General features: G+C 54.2%; 1 protein-coding gene across 1 annotated transcript; it reads left to right on the top strand.

Moving 5' to 3' along the window:
• The first annotated feature begins 701 nt into the window (after positions 1-701).
• On the top strand, positions 702-3122 carry ACTA1 (actin alpha 1, skeletal muscle). The gene is made up of 7 exons (XM_062572255.1): positions 702-804; positions 903-1043; positions 1221-1545; positions 1673-1834; positions 2053-2244; positions 2349-2530; positions 2704-3122. Exons 2-7 carry the CDS (start codon positions 915-917, stop codon positions 2845-2847), a joined length of 1134 nt encoding a protein of 377 aa, XP_062428239.1. The 5' UTR covers positions 702-804; positions 903-914; the 3' UTR covers positions 2848-3122.
• Positions 3123-14549: the final 11427 nt, after the last annotated feature.

Below are 14549 nucleotides of genomic sequence, written 5' to 3' on the forward strand. Positions count from 1 at the left end.
CCCACGCCTGAAGGAAATGAGCTGCTCCTCATCGTTGACGTGGTACCTGCCTCTACTCAGAGGTGACTGGTGTGTGAGGCCGCGCTTCTTTTTAGAAGGATGAGCCGCTGGGACTGCTCGCGGGCCGCCGCTGCTGTCAGCCAGGCTGAGCTCAGCGCTCCGGAACGGGCACCGGCGTCCGCCTCTGCGTCAGGCTGCCGGGGCGAGGACGGTGCCGGGGCGAACGCTTCCCCGGGTCTCTCCTCAAGTGTGTGTCTAACCGTTGTTATCCCGCACGCCTGTTTTCCACACTTAAATCGTATACGCCAAGAAACACGCAACGACTCAGTGAGCGAAGCCGCGGCTTTCGCAGGGGGCAAACGCCGGGCCGGCGGCGCGACGGCGCGGGGCTGGGCCGCGAAGCCGCCTCGTAGCGCCAGGCGCCGCGACCCCCTCGCCCGCCCCCTCCTCCTCCTCCTCCTCCTCCTCCTCCTCCCCGGGCCGCGCTAGACCCAGGCCCGGCTCGCGGCGCCCTTCGGGGCCTGGGGCGGGCGCCGCAGACGCGCCTTATACGGCCCGGGCTGCCTCACCTGGGCCGCGGCCAGCGCCGCCTTGTTTGGGCAGCGCCGGCGCCGGGGGCCGCCGGCCGCCGCGGGGCCCCGCACCCAAATATGGCGACGGCCGGGGCCGCGGTCCCGGCGCCGCCCGCCCGCCCGCCGCCATAAAAGGCTCCGCGCCGCGCCGCGGCCCCCCAGCCACGCGGCGAGCAGCCCCGGCACCGGCCCCAGCCCCTGCCCAGCGGCCCCAGCCCGCAGCCCGCCACAGGTAAGCGCCGCCGCCGCCCGAGGAGGAGGAGGAGAGGGGGAGGCCCGGGGGCTCCGCGCCGCCCGGCCTCAGCCCCGCGCCGCTCTGCCCTCCCGCAGGAAGCCGCCAGCATGTGCGACGAGGACGAGACCACCGCGCTCGTGTGCGACAACGGCTCCGGCCTGGTCAAGGCGGGCTTCGCCGGGGATGACGCCCCCAGGGCCGTGTTCCCCTCCATCGTGGGCCGCCCCCGCCATCAGGTACCGCGCCGCTCCCCGCCGCGCTTCTCGCTCCCCGCCGCGGCGGCCCCGTCCCGCTGCCGCGGCTCCCCGCGCTCCCCTGTCTGCCCGTGCGGAGCGGGAGCTCGCTGCCTGCCTGCCTGCCTGCCGGGGGTCCCTCGGAGAGGTTGTTGAGCCCCTCGCTTTCTCCCCCCACAGGGCGTCATGGTGGGCATGGGGCAGAAGGACTCCTACGTAGGGGATGAAGCTCAGAGCAAGAGAGGTATCCTGACCCTGAAGTACCCCATTGAACACGGCATCATCACGAACTGGGACGACATGGAGAAGATCTGGCACCACACCTTCTACAACGAGCTGCGTGTGGCCCCTGAGGAGCACCCCACCCTCCTCACTGAGGCCCCCCTCAACCCCAAAGCCAACCGTGAAAAGATGACCCAGATCATGTTTGAGACCTTCAATGTGCCTGCCATGTATGTGGCCATCCAGGCTGTGCTGTCCCTGTACGCCTCCGGCCGTACCACTGGTGAGTGCAAGTGTCCCACAGGACACCCTTCTCCTGGGGACATACAGGACTGGTGCCCTACAGCTCTGCTCCCTAGTGCAAGGCCGTTTTTGAGCTGTGTCTCAGGAGCTGCTCTTTGCTTTCCCAGGTATTGTGCTGGACTCTGGGGATGGTGTGACACACAACGTGCCCATCTATGAGGGGTACGCCCTGCCCCATGCCATCATGCGCTTGGATCTGGCTGGCCGGGACCTCACTGACTACCTGATGAAGATCCTGACTGAGCGTGGCTACTCCTTTGTCACCACGGGTAAGCACTGTTCCTCTCTTCAAAACATCCCCCCACAAACACCCCCGCACCCTCAGGGATGCTGCAGCTTCTCACCCCTTTGCAAGCGCTGAGAGTGTTCCTGCCTGGGACCATACATGTGGCTGGGGCGACTGGAGTCCCTGCAGACCCACGGAGGGGACGCAGGCATTGCCTGTTCCCTCCTTGCAATCGCTAATGCCTTTGCTCTCCCCTGACAGCTGAACGTGAGATTGTCCGTGACATCAAGGAGAAGCTGTGCTATGTGGCCCTGGACTTTGAGAACGAGATGGCCACCGCTGCCTCTTCCTCCTCCCTGGAGAAAAGCTACGAGCTGCCCGATGGGCAGGTTATTACCATCGGCAATGAACGTTTCCGCTGCCCAGAAACCCTCTTCCAACCATCCTTCATTGGTGTGTGCCCCCCTCCCCTCTCTCCTCCCTCCTTCCTGAGTCTTGCTGCAGACCTCTCTAGGTGCTTAACTCCTGCCTGCCCTTCTCCCCTCCCCTGCCACCAGGTATGGAGTCTGCAGGGATCCATGAGACCACCTACAACAGCATCATGAAGTGTGACATTGACATCAGGAAGGACCTGTATGCCAACAACGTCATGTCTGGGGGTACCACCATGTATCCAGGTATTGCTGACCGCATGCAAAAGGAGATCACAGCCCTGGCCCCCAGCACAATGAAGATTAAGGTAAGGCTAGAACATAAAAGACCTGAGCGTGCACCTCCAAGGATATCCCTCTTTTCCCCTCCTGCAGACAGCAGGTGGGGCTGTGCACACCCCTAAGAAAAGGCAGTGCCTGTTGCCTGCAATGGCTGCTTTTTTTTTTTTTTATTGATCTCCACTCTCTTGGCTTCTTCTAGATCATTGCCCCACCTGAGCGTAAGTACTCTGTCTGGATTGGTGGCTCCATCCTGGCCTCCCTGTCTACCTTCCAGCAGATGTGGATCACAAAGCAGGAGTACGATGAAGCTGGCCCATCCATTGTCCACCGTAAATGCTTCTAAACATGTTTACATGATCACTTTGCTAGCTATGCTCAGGATGACAACCTTGTACGTTGCAGGCTGCTGAGGACCTGCAACAGCCATGTAACTGTCTATTTTGTAACAATTTCTGGTTACTGTTGCTGCAAAGCTCCACATGACACAGTGTATGTAAAGTGTACATAAATTAATTTATTTTACCTCGTTTTGTTTGTTTTTAAAACCAATGCCCTATCGAAGGAATCAAAAAACGTCAAGAAGCATTAAATCATCAGTCATTCTGTCACGCCCCCAAAGCGATTGTTTCTGTTGTCATTTGTTTGGTTTCTTCCATGATTTTTACGTCACTTGCTGTCATAGCATGTTGCATCTCCACATTGTGTAAGGGACAGGGGCGGGGAGTGAGAACACAGAGTGGTGTGCGGGGTAGATGGGGCTGGAAGAGGACTGGGTTCGGGGGCAGGACCCACTGAGGTCAGGAGACAGCCCTGCTTGGCTTAGAGAAGGTCTGGTTCTGGGGTGAGCAGCGCTCGGGTGGCCCTGTGTTGCACTGCGCTGCTGTAAGGTGGGTGCTCCCTCTGGGCTTGGTGGGCAAAAGGTTACCTGAAGCCTTCCTCAGCTTGGCTGGCAAAGGATTTTATTTGGCTCAGCCTGCCAAAAAAGTAGCCCTGGCTGGCCTGTGCAGCTCCAAGCCCTGATGGACAGGGGCAGGGCTGGGGCCGAGGGCAGGTGACGAGTGCAGGTTAAATAAAGAGCTTTCCACTCCGCTTATGGGAAACCTGCCTGCGCTTGCACTGTCCCCGCGGAGCCTGCGGGGCTGAGGGCAGCCGGGGCCACTTCCTCACCCTGCTTGACATGCTCGCTGTTGGCAGCCGCTGCGGAGGGTTCCTGGCTCCTCTGCTCTCCCAAACCAGCCTGGCCTGGGGCTGGATGTTTCATGCAGGGACTCCCGTGTGCCCTGGAGCAACACTTGGGGCGGGGGGGGGGGGGGGGGAGAGGAGCTTCTCCTTGCTGCAGACATCTGCGTACCCTTTCTGGGTCCAAGGGGGTGCAGTGGGGTGGGAGGTTGGGAAGCTGCTCCAGGCACATCCCCTCTCTCTTGCCTCTCCCTTTGGTCCTGGGAGCCACCATGAAGCCCTGCCAGGCGCCAGGCTTGGACAGCCCCCCGGGACAGGCACACGCTGACTGGCTGGCAGCCCTTGGAGGAGGACTCTTCCTGGAGCAGTGGGCCCAGGTAGGAAAGCGGTGCTTGAGTTTTGGGGTGTTTTTCCAGGGTCCCATTGCTGTGGGAGCTGGCAGTGCTGGAAAAATGATGCATTTCAGCTCTACTCTTGCAGCCCAGGAAAGGCTTTGCTCTGCTGCGACTTTGTTAAGGGCACACTTGTTCAGCCTTGTGTCTGGTAGATGAATAAATCCTATAGCCCCATCCTGAAGGAAAAGGTTGTGGAAGGAGCTGACCTGATCCCTTGCTGGGACCTGGGGGCAGGGAGGCCCTTGGAGCAGCTGCGGGAGCTCCCGAGCCAAGATCTTGCTCTGAAGAGCAGGGATTGGGAAGGTGGAGGCACATTTCCTTCTTAAAAAAAAAAAAAAAAAAAAAAAAAAAAAAAAAAAAAAAAAAACAAGTAGAAGATAGTTCGTGACCTGCTTTCTGTAAGTCTAAGTTCTTGTGCGGTGGCATGTATTTAAACAGACAGCTCTTTGTGAGGATTTGGGGAGATGCTCAACGGATGTAAAGGCCTCAGCACTTGACCCTTGATCTAGGGTTCAATCATGGCTTAAGTGGTGTTATGAGATGGATTTTAGGAGCAGCTTCTGTTGGGAGAGTCAAAGGCCATTTTAAAAGAGCAGATGAAAGTTAAATTGGAAAAGCAGCCTCTAGACGAGACGCTGCTTGCTGTGGGATAGCCACACATGAACTCAGCTTTTGCGTGGATGAAGTTAGAGTCCTAACCCTCTAATAAATAGGTTTTATTTATTGCTGCAGAGGCATCCCCCCCGCCCCCCCGTCGCCTACACACTGATCGACATCCGTGGGAACGGAGGACGCTCGCTCCCTCCGAGGAAAGCCGCGTTTTGCCGACGCCTGAAGCGTGGGTTGAGGACGGCAGAGCCGTGGCGGAGGGCTCTCCCTCGGCGGCCGCGGCACGGCGGGTGCGCTGCGCTGCGCTGCGCGGAAAGGCCCGTAGTGCTGCCTCCGGCATCTCGTTATCCGCTGACTCTGGCGGCAGCACTTCTTCTCGTACCCCCCCCCACACACACATCATCAGGTGCTCTTCAGAGCAGGCACCCGGTTCTCCCTGCTGAGGTTTAGAGCCAGAAAGTGCAATTTTACAGCTGAAAAAAATAACTGATTTACTGTTTTGATTGCTGAATCAATGAACTGAGATCCAACTAATTTTTGATTATACCTCAAATACATATCCTTGGCATCTAATCGATTTCAGATTTTAATTTCAAAACAAAACACATCATTTAACCTGAAATTGGTCTTTTATTGGGACTCAGGGCTTTCAGAAATTAAAGATTATCTGGAAACAGATAAATTGAGTTTTTCTAGGATTCACAAGTCCTGGTGTTTGGAAAATTTCACTTGTGTACCCCAGTCTGGGTTTGTGCATTTCTTGAGAATTGCTTTGCCATCCCTGCTACTTTGGATAATAATCACAAACAAAACAGAAGGGATTGTAATAAAGTATTGAATTAAAATGATTATTTTACTTCAGAAAAGTCTGCAGAGCCCGACTACTTTTGTTTTCAGGCAAACACCTGAAGCCTTGAATTTACTAAGTGGAGTGCTAAAGGCAATGCAAGGAGTTGGGCAAGATTACCATGATTTTTTGTCTTGCCTTAAAATCCTTGAATCCAGCCCACTGCCCTTCAGTGCAGCCCTTCACCTGTGAGTGATGCCAGGAGCTAATGGTCCTACAAAGGGTTATTAGCTAAGCAACAAATTCTGCAGACTTTTCTTTTTTTTCCTTTTTTCTTTCTTTTTTTCTTTTTTTATTTTTTTTAGTGCAATATAAAGTACTGCCTCTTGGGGAGTTGTTTTTCTTTTCCTCCTTTATTTTTTGGGATTAAAATAATGAAGAAAGCTATTCAGATGTAGAGCCCCCAACAATGTGCCTACTGGGGCTGGAGAAGGTGCAGTTAGCAGGAGCGTAACCCATAGGTGCACTGGTGGCTGCCTGGAGGTAGAGGTGATGGCCAGGAGCTGCCCTGCTTGGGGCCAGCCCGCGAGGGACGAGCAAAGGCCGCTGAGGTTCAATCCAGGTCGGCCTGGTGCCTCCTGCCTGCCCCTGAGGCCACCTGCAGGTATATAGGTCCCTGGAAGTGGCTCCCTTCCCTGGCACATCCCTGCCACCCCGGATAGCCCCAGGCACCCTTCCCCGGTGCCTGCTCCCTCCCTGCTCCGCTATCCTTGGAGGGAAGCCCAGATTCCCAATCCTCAGCCATTTGGAAACAGTGGAAGTAGTGTTTCAGCATAACCAAAGTGGGGCTGCCAAGGGCGATCCCCCTTGCTTCTATGACTGCGGGAACCGAGCAGCGCGCTAGGAAGTCAGTTTTCTTCTCCTTTTTTTCCTTTCCCATCTCAAGTCCATCATCGTTTTCTCCTCCATGACCACAAACAAACTTATGGCTCAGTTTGTTACCAGCAAAGTGGCTTTTCTATTTTCTGTAGCAAAGGAAGATAATGAGGAATAGTCACTGTTCAGGAAGGGCTTGGAGATGCTGTCATAGAAGGTGTTTAGGGAATGTGAAATACTCGCGATCCTAAATTTAGCTCTGAAAGTCACACAGTCCAGTTTCCTGGCACAAATACCGGTGAAAGTCTTGAAATCTGAATGTTTTCCAAGTGCAACCACAACCTGGAGGCTGCAGTAGACACTGAGGGCCCCAGGGATCTCCAGCTGCATCTCTGGAAAGGGCCCACGGTGCTGCCAAGCGCCTGCTGCCCTTTTCCCAGGCAGTTCACACTGGGCACCCGAAATACTGCGCAGCAGAGATCACGCTGCAGAGGGCAGGGGCAGGTTGCTGCATTGGACCATTGCATTTGCAGCAGGCAAAACCCTTCCAGCTGCAGGAAACATCCCCTGGAGCAGCGGGCTTGAATATGAGACATCTCACTTGGGGTAAATGCTGTAGAGAAAAGCATGGCAATTAATTTTAGACCTCCTACTCTGAGATTTACTCCCTCGTCCCTTTATTTTTATTAGCCCTCTGAAGTCAGCCCACCTTAGCTGAGACTGCACAGCTGAGGGATTATAAACCTTGTGTTTCGATGTAAGGGGTTAAATGACAGACAAGTTAATAAAGAAGATTGATTTATTTAGACAGCAAAAATATGGAATTCTGGTGCTAAAAATGTAAAGTCCAATGCAAAAAAAAGCTGCCACCTAGCCCTGGAGGCACTTAACCTGTTGCTGACACCTTATTTTTTTTTTTTTTCCCTACTTGCCTAGTGCACATGTTCCTTTGTGGAGAAACAACATAAGTCCTGCCCCGTGCTGGCCAGGATCCAGAAAGCAGATGCTGCTCTGCCCGGGCTGCCTCGGCACAGTTCAGCGCTTTACAGGCAGCGGCTGCCCCGGGCGAAGACTGAAGCCCTGCTGCAGGCAGCCCGGGGAGCACACCTGCTGAATGAGCATCACTGTTTAAAAATAAAGAGGGGGAAGCTGCTGCGAGGGGAGAGCAAAGAATAACGTGGAAAATAATTGCAAGGACAGCCCCCAGGGTGAGGAGCGCTGGGCAGGGGGTGCGTTACGGCATGGCGACCCGCGCAAGCGCCTTGAACCTGGAGGGGTGTCCCTGTAAGGGGAAAAGGGACAAGCCGGACATGATCTGCAACACAGAAATGCTGGAAGAGGCTTCCCGAAGTCCTGCACAAACACTGCTCTCAGCATGACTTATTACTGTCTGTCCGGGTTAGATTTGGCCCATTGCTTTCTGCGGCAAAGTGTCAGTGCATTTGTCCAGTCTGAACCCTCCCCGGGGTTAGCCAAACCCTCGATTCGACTATTCACCAAAGTGCCAGGCTTGACTCCCGCCACTGAGAGGATGACTAATTTGGTTAAAGTTTTAAACGTTCGCATGACCAGGTCCCAGATTAAGAAGCAAAGCTGTAGCAATCACAGCAATAACAAGGGGAAGGCTAAGCCCAGAACCTGGCGTGGTTTGAAGCCAGCTGAAAGTAAAAGACAAAAAGTTAAACCTCTGCCTGTTTCTTTTCTTGGAATTTGTTAGCCATATGTCTTTAACCTTTTGCTTGTTCTGTGGGCTTCTTATTGTTGATTGCATGCTTACATCTATTTTTTCCCCTATTTTCTGTCAAAGAATCAGCCTGAATTAAGGCTGATGAAGAAAATTTTAAAGCAATAAGGTGCAAGTCCAGACTGCAGATATTTCATAGAAGTAGTAGGTTTGATAAATAAGACACGCTGGTGGAAAAGAAGTAAGTAAGGAGAAAATGTAATATGCCACAACCGTAGGACCTGATAGTCTTGCCAGAAGCATTAGTTTTGTTTTGGTCTGGAAAATGGTGCTGAGCTGAAGGTGTGGGAACTGAGGGCAGGCTCAGGCTATGAGGAGGTAATTTCCTTTTAAACTCTGTTTATCTCTGACCAGCAAGATGGTAAGCGGCTTCTGAGTAGTTTTGGAGAAATTACCGTAAATAAACCGATTGCATATGGGAATGGCGTTTTGGCATGGTAAGCATAAGGGTGAGCAAGGTTTGGTATTGCAAAATGAATATTTAAAGCGAATGTCTGATAAGTTCTTCACTGGCGGTTTGACCTGCGAGTCACATTGCAGTCCCCAGCCATGCCCCTCGCTATTTATAAACCCCCGCTGGGCTATATCTGACTCGTTAAACAAGCATTCCCAATTGTGGAAGGGATTCCGGCGGCGTATGATGGGCCAGAGGGAATAATTTGGAAGAGTAAGTGAAATTAGAAAGGGCACAGCAAACCACTGCAAGAATTCTGCCTTCGGAAGAGCGGAGCTAGGGCGTTACTTGGCTTTTGAGCAGGGAAACCCTTCCCCGGGAAGCCCGGGAGAGCCGTGCCGCCGGCTCCAGCAGGAAGGGGCTGCTCTGTGAGCCTGGCGGGCGCGAGGAGGGCGAAGCAGAGCAGCGCAAGGGTTCGCCTGAAGCCCGCCTCTGGCACAGGGCTGGGGAGCCGTCCTCATCCCCCCCGCAGAGGAGGCTCCCTGCGCCCTGCCACGAATTGCGCTGTTATTATTATTTTTAATTCTTTAAACGTGACCTGCAGCATTATCGTGCTGTGGGCGTTGGAGCGGTGTTTCCTCAGAAGGAAGGAGAAACCTGCAATTACTCCTTTAAGGTGTTCGCTGAAAGGCAGCTCGTTCTCAGCTCTTGCCGGGGTTTTGAGAAGGTGACGGCGAGCTTCACGCTGTGGCAGGCACTTGCCCGCCAAGTTCCCTGGTGCCTATTTTCAGAGAAGAACGGGGGGAGAGCCGGCGTTGGGTTTGGGGGTGGGAGGGAAAGCAGGCCACCAACCGGGAAGAAGGTGACTGCAACGTGAGGTGACCATAGGTGTACAATTTAATCTCAGAGAGAAGTGGAGACTAAAGCAAAAGGTGAAAATTGAAAAAATTGTGTGAAAAAAATCAACTTTTGAGAAACCTTTTTGGATTAAAAAGTCAAAATAATTAAAGCTTTGAGATGGCACATGCATTTAGAATGATTTTTTGAAATCAGCTGTCACAGATAAATAAATAAGCAAATACCAGGCTTTTAGGGTTGTCCTTCCAGTGGAGATTTCTAGGCCACTATCTGTTCTTTGGCTCAGCCCAAAGTATTTTTATTTAGATATTTTTATACTTCTCTGGAGGGGAAACCTCGAGGAACTAGGCGCGAATGTTTCCCGCAGCTGGGAGGCGTTAGCGATGCCCTGAAGGAGCGAGGGGATTACTCCTCAGCGCCTTGCGCCGGATGCCCACCGCCGCCGTCGCTCCGCCGGAGACCGGGAAAGCCCTTCCCGCCCGCCGGGATGCTGCGGGCTATTTCCGCTTTGAAGCGTCCCTGCGTTTAAAGCGGGGAAGCAGGTCGCGTTCAGGCGCGACCGCCCGTGGAGGCCGCCTGCCATCCCCAGCCCGGCGGGCGCTCGGCTCGGCTCGGCTCGGCTCGGCTCGGCTCGCTGGCGGCTCGGCCTGGACGCGAGCCGGCCGGCCAGCCAGGAGATGAAAGCTCGCCCGGCAGCGCTCCCCGGAGCCGACAGGTTCCCCGTGCCGGGGAGATAATTCGCTACGGGCAGCGCGCGCAGACGTCAGCGCTCTCGAGGGGAGCCGCTCGCGAGCGGCGCGCTGCTGCTTTTCAAGAGGGGCCGTTTGCCAGAACCCTTCCCGAGATGGTTTCTGGTGCCCCGGGAGGACCGGGCTGTTTGAGCCGCAGGCTTTTCCCGCTGGCTGCGTGTGCTCCGGGTCCTCTTGGGATCGCAATGCCGGCACCGGCCTCTGCGGTGGCAGCTTGGGAACTTCCTTTCCGCGCGGACGTCGCCGGGCCCGTAAGCGCTGTCCCAGAGCCTTCCCGCGGTGCCGGGGCCGCCGCCGGCTCGGGCGCACGGGCCAGGCTGAGCTGCAAGGTTCGAAATTCGACCCGCGCTCTGACCTGTCGAAGGAAACCTGCCAAGCGGCAGTGCGGGCAGCAGCGCTCAGCACGCGCGGGCACGTTCGGGCTGGAGCCGACAGCGACATCGCTGCAAAGCCGAAGGAAGAGGCACCAAAAGGCTTTAATCTCCCCTACAGCTGGAGGCTAAATTAACCCCTAGTGCACTGGCACTTTTCAGGCGGAGAGCCGCATGGCTGTAGAAACCCACGCGCACAGGATTTACGTGTCTGCAGGCTGCAAAGGGTTAAAAATAAATCCCACCCCGCCGATGACCCACTTTGTGTCCATTTAAAGGTGTGCCATGCTTTTCGTGCATTTCCATTCTCATGCGTCTCTGCGACACCTGAGAAGATGCCTTCGCAGTGGTGGCATTTTGTTCACGGCATTTTTTTCTTAACCATCTCCGTGTCTGGCCTTGTCCCTGTGTATTATTTCATCAAGAGTGCATTTGGTATCTACGTGCCTTGTTCCAAACCGGGAGCTGGAGCACACTTGCTAACGTGTTTATAGCCCTCTGCAGCTAACGGGGTGGCGGCGGCGGCTGCTGCTGCTGTGTGTTCGGCAGCTAAAGATTTTCAAGTCCTGAGCTAATGGCAAAGGAAGACAGGGACCTGTTCTACCGAATGATTTAAACCTTTTTCTCCATTTTTCTTCTTCCCCTCTCCCCTTATTCTTTTCTGATGCCCCAGTGCAGGGAAGACCTGTTCGGAAGAGTGCTGTCCCTTCTGTCACATATTTGTGTCAGCCAGTCAGCAATTAAACCTTATGTCCTTTCTGATGCCGGGACCCCCGAGGTGACACAGCGTTGGGTGGACCTCTGTCAGGCACACTGGCACAGATCCTGCCTGTGGCAGCAGTCATCAGGATCCCGACAAGAAAATGCCTTTTTGGAAAAAAACATAGCGGTGTAGAACAGTGTGAACAGGCATGGGCTGGCCCCACAGGAGGCATGGGGGCCCGTCGCACAGCGTTTGGCCCGAGTGGGCTTCCTGGCAAGCGGGGAAAATGAGGAGGAGTTATCTGGATGTCCCACCCCAGCTGAAATATTAACTTGTCTCCAAAAGCAAGGGGCAGGCAAAGGGATAAAACCAGCAGGATTTGCATCATAGTCGGTAGTTATTAGCGCCATTGAAATAAGTGTGGGAGTGTTTTGATCAGATAGCAGAGTTACAAAAGACTAGTAAGATCTGGGAAGAGGTAGTGTGGGTGTTCCAGCACGGGGAGATGCTTGCGAAGGTGCCTTGGTGTGCTGCCTTGGGGCAGGATTGCACCCCAGGAGAATTGTGGGGTACTGAAGAAACTTCTTGGCCAAAAAAGGGGCAGAGGCTAACATGAGAGAGTGAGTGAGTGTGTGAAATAGTCAACAGAGTAAAAACGCCAGTCCCATCAAGGAGACCCTCCGTCAGGAGCGTGTGTGTGCACACCAACGTGCTGCGCTGCAATACTGATCACCATAACACTTTATGGCAGCGTGTGGGTCATCTGGCTGTTTGGGGCCTACTGCACCAGTGGGGACTGCACTGGGGATCCCTTATGCCTTGGGGCAGCAAGCCTATGGGTCTACCGGCTGGATCTGCGCAGCCTGCTGTGCTGTGGCAGAGAGGGCTGCCAGATGCTGTACTGTCTTGGGCGGGGGGGGATGTCCCAGCACCAGCAGGGACATGAGATTTAATTACTAATCTTTTCTTCTGCTCCTGTCTTTGAGTATTCTGATTAAATACTGTATTATGCTTAAGGATTTGAGACCCAGAGAGAGCTTTCCCCTCCCTGGTGCACAGCAGAGGTAGGGGCTGGTGTGGCAACGCTGCTGTGCACATTTTGAGGAGGCTGCAGCAGTGGCTGTGGCAGAGGGGGCGGTTGAAAGGAGAAAGATGGGAGCAGGGAAGGGATAGGCAAACCTTCTGATATTGGAAATGTGCAGGGAGAAAAACTCAAAGAGCTCTTTCCCCTACCCAAAGAAAATGTCACAGGAAGGGAGAAAAAAACCCACTGCTTGACTGTTCATGTCTCTTAAAATTAGGCTTGTACATTGGTGGGGGGAAGGACTAAAAGCACAGCAAAACATAATAAAGTAACTGAACTTTTAAGTGAGAAGCAGTGTAAATAGACTATAGGGTGTAAATCCAGCTTTGTTGCCAGAAAGGATGCGCTGGGGCTACTGTGGCTGGGTGCAGGAGGGTGCAGGGAGCTTGCAGCAGGGATTGCCAGCAGGTATTTTCTGCAGAGCAATGCTAGCAGAAGCTGTATGCTGCCTGAAAACGGACTTCCTCTGCCAAAGCCCCCCACGTCCTGGTCACTGTCAGGTCACGCATAGCCCAGGCAACCTCCCAGCGCAGTGCTGAAACCCAAGAAAGCCTGGATAATCTCCAAGAGGCGCACAAAATTCCCATATCGAGCAAGCCTCCCTCTCTCACCGCTAAATCCCAGGAGGGTTTGCATTCATGGGAGGACCTGGGTGCTTTTATAAGGGGCCTCATTCCTCCCGCCGGAGCCCCCAGCCAGTCAGCACAGCTGAGACCATATTAGGGATGCCATTCACCAAACCCCGTCCGTCCCCGACCCTGTCCTGTCCCCGACCCCGTCCTGTCCCTGCAGGGAAGCTCTCTGCGAGATCCCAGCTCCTCTGACTTAGGGAGGTAGCTGTAGGCAGCGGCTCGCTGATAAGACGCAGGGAGGACTGAACACGCTACCCCTCTGGGCCGGCACGCTTCCCGAACGGGTAAAAGCAAGGACAAGGTGCAGTGCCTGCCCGCAACGTGCTTGGGGCAGCCGGAAAGCCTGCCTTCGTGTCCCCCTCCTCTGCTCTCCAGTTTCTTCCTTCTGCCCCAGGTGCGATTTTAGGGGCTGCAGCTCAGATCTTTCTCCATTTGGCCTGGAGGGAGATAAACTTCAGATGTGAGTCACTTTATTTGAGACTGAACCGTGGCAGGAGCAGTTGTGCCCCTGTCAAGAGGCGAGTCCCCAGCCTGCTGCATACCCTTAATGGCAAGGAAAGCAACTAAACCTAAACCTGGCTGCCTCTCAAAGGCTCCCAGCTGTGCCTCCTGCCTTCAGGTCGCAAGCCTGAGCCTTCCTCTGCTCCCCGCTGCCGTCCCCCTTGCCCTGGAGCTGGCAGGTTGTGCAGATCTGCAGCCGCTCTCCTTCTGCCATGGCACTAAGGGAGGGAGGGGAAGAGCTTTTAATAGCCAGGCTTTTCTGAAGTGGTGCTGGAAGCACTTCAGAAAAAAAAGTAGATTGCTATGGCTGCTTTTATGGAAGATCTCAAGGCGCACAGACATGCCACTGTGGCCTGTAAGTGGAGTTTAAACTGGGATGAGATTCATTCTGCATTGAAAACCCACTGCTTCCAGAGGGAGGAACAGTGTTTGCCATGAGATTAGGTTACACAGATTTTACAAACTGACAGTGAAATCAGGCAAGACTCGATGCCAAGTTGCCACTTTTTTTCTTGTGTTCAAAAACAGATTCAGGAATATGCAGTTGTTGATTTGAGTTGGGCTTGCTGCTTAGCCCTTCAATCGTGAAGATTTTTCAAGTGTTAAATTACTTTCCACGACTCACACATTATTACCCATCAAATTACTGCTAGGGAAACAGGCCCATCACAGAGCAGGCTGGTGTTAGCTTCAGGATCACTACTGAGCCCCAGGACAGGCAGAAGCCCAGTTTGCTTCTCGGGGAACGATAGGACGTGCAGGCTCCTCTCCGGACATTAGACTAATACTACAGAGGAGCTTACACCTCATCTGTGCTGTGAGGCACCAGCCTCCTCCAGTGGACCTCTGAATTTCTGCAGAACATAAGGTTTCTGGCAGAGAAGTGAAACTCCCATCTAAGCCTAAGCAAATGAGGATAATGATTTTCCCGAATTTGCAGCTCACCATTTTGGAAAAAGCTGCCCTAAGCAATAGCAGCCTCTTCTATTCAGACCACCAAGAGCTACCACTAGCCCAGGGGTGACAGGCTTAAGCCTGGCTCTTGGTGCTGGTGATTTCACCAGGGCTCCCGGGTTCCATGAGGTGGTGAGTAGACTGCAGCCCTGGTGCATCCTTTCCTGCTCTGAGGTTTCTATGCCCCTGGGACGAGTTGGCTCTCAGAG

This window comes from Rhea pennata, chromosome 3 (genome assembly GCF_028389875.1).
Source record: "Rhea pennata isolate bPtePen1 chromosome 3, bPtePen1.pri, whole genome shotgun sequence".
NCBI classification, from domain to species: domain Eukaryota; kingdom Metazoa; phylum Chordata; class Aves; order Rheiformes; family Rheidae; genus Rhea; species Rhea pennata.

What these genes read in the sequence shown, in the direction of transcription:
- ACTA1 (XM_062572255.1), top strand. Translation starts at nt 915, where the DNA reads ATGTGCGACGAGGACGAGACCACCGCGCTCGTGTGCGACAACGGCTCC. An exon ending in TGGGCCGCCCCCGCCATCAG is followed by an intron (nt 1,044 to 1,220) that starts GTACCGCGCCGC and finishes CTCCCCCCACAG; the next exon opens with GGCGTCATGGTGGGCATGGG. An exon ending in CTACTCCTTTGTCACCACGG is followed by an intron (nt 1,835 to 2,052) that starts GTAAGCACTGTT and finishes CTCCCCTGACAG; the next exon opens with CTGAACGTGAGATTGTCCGT.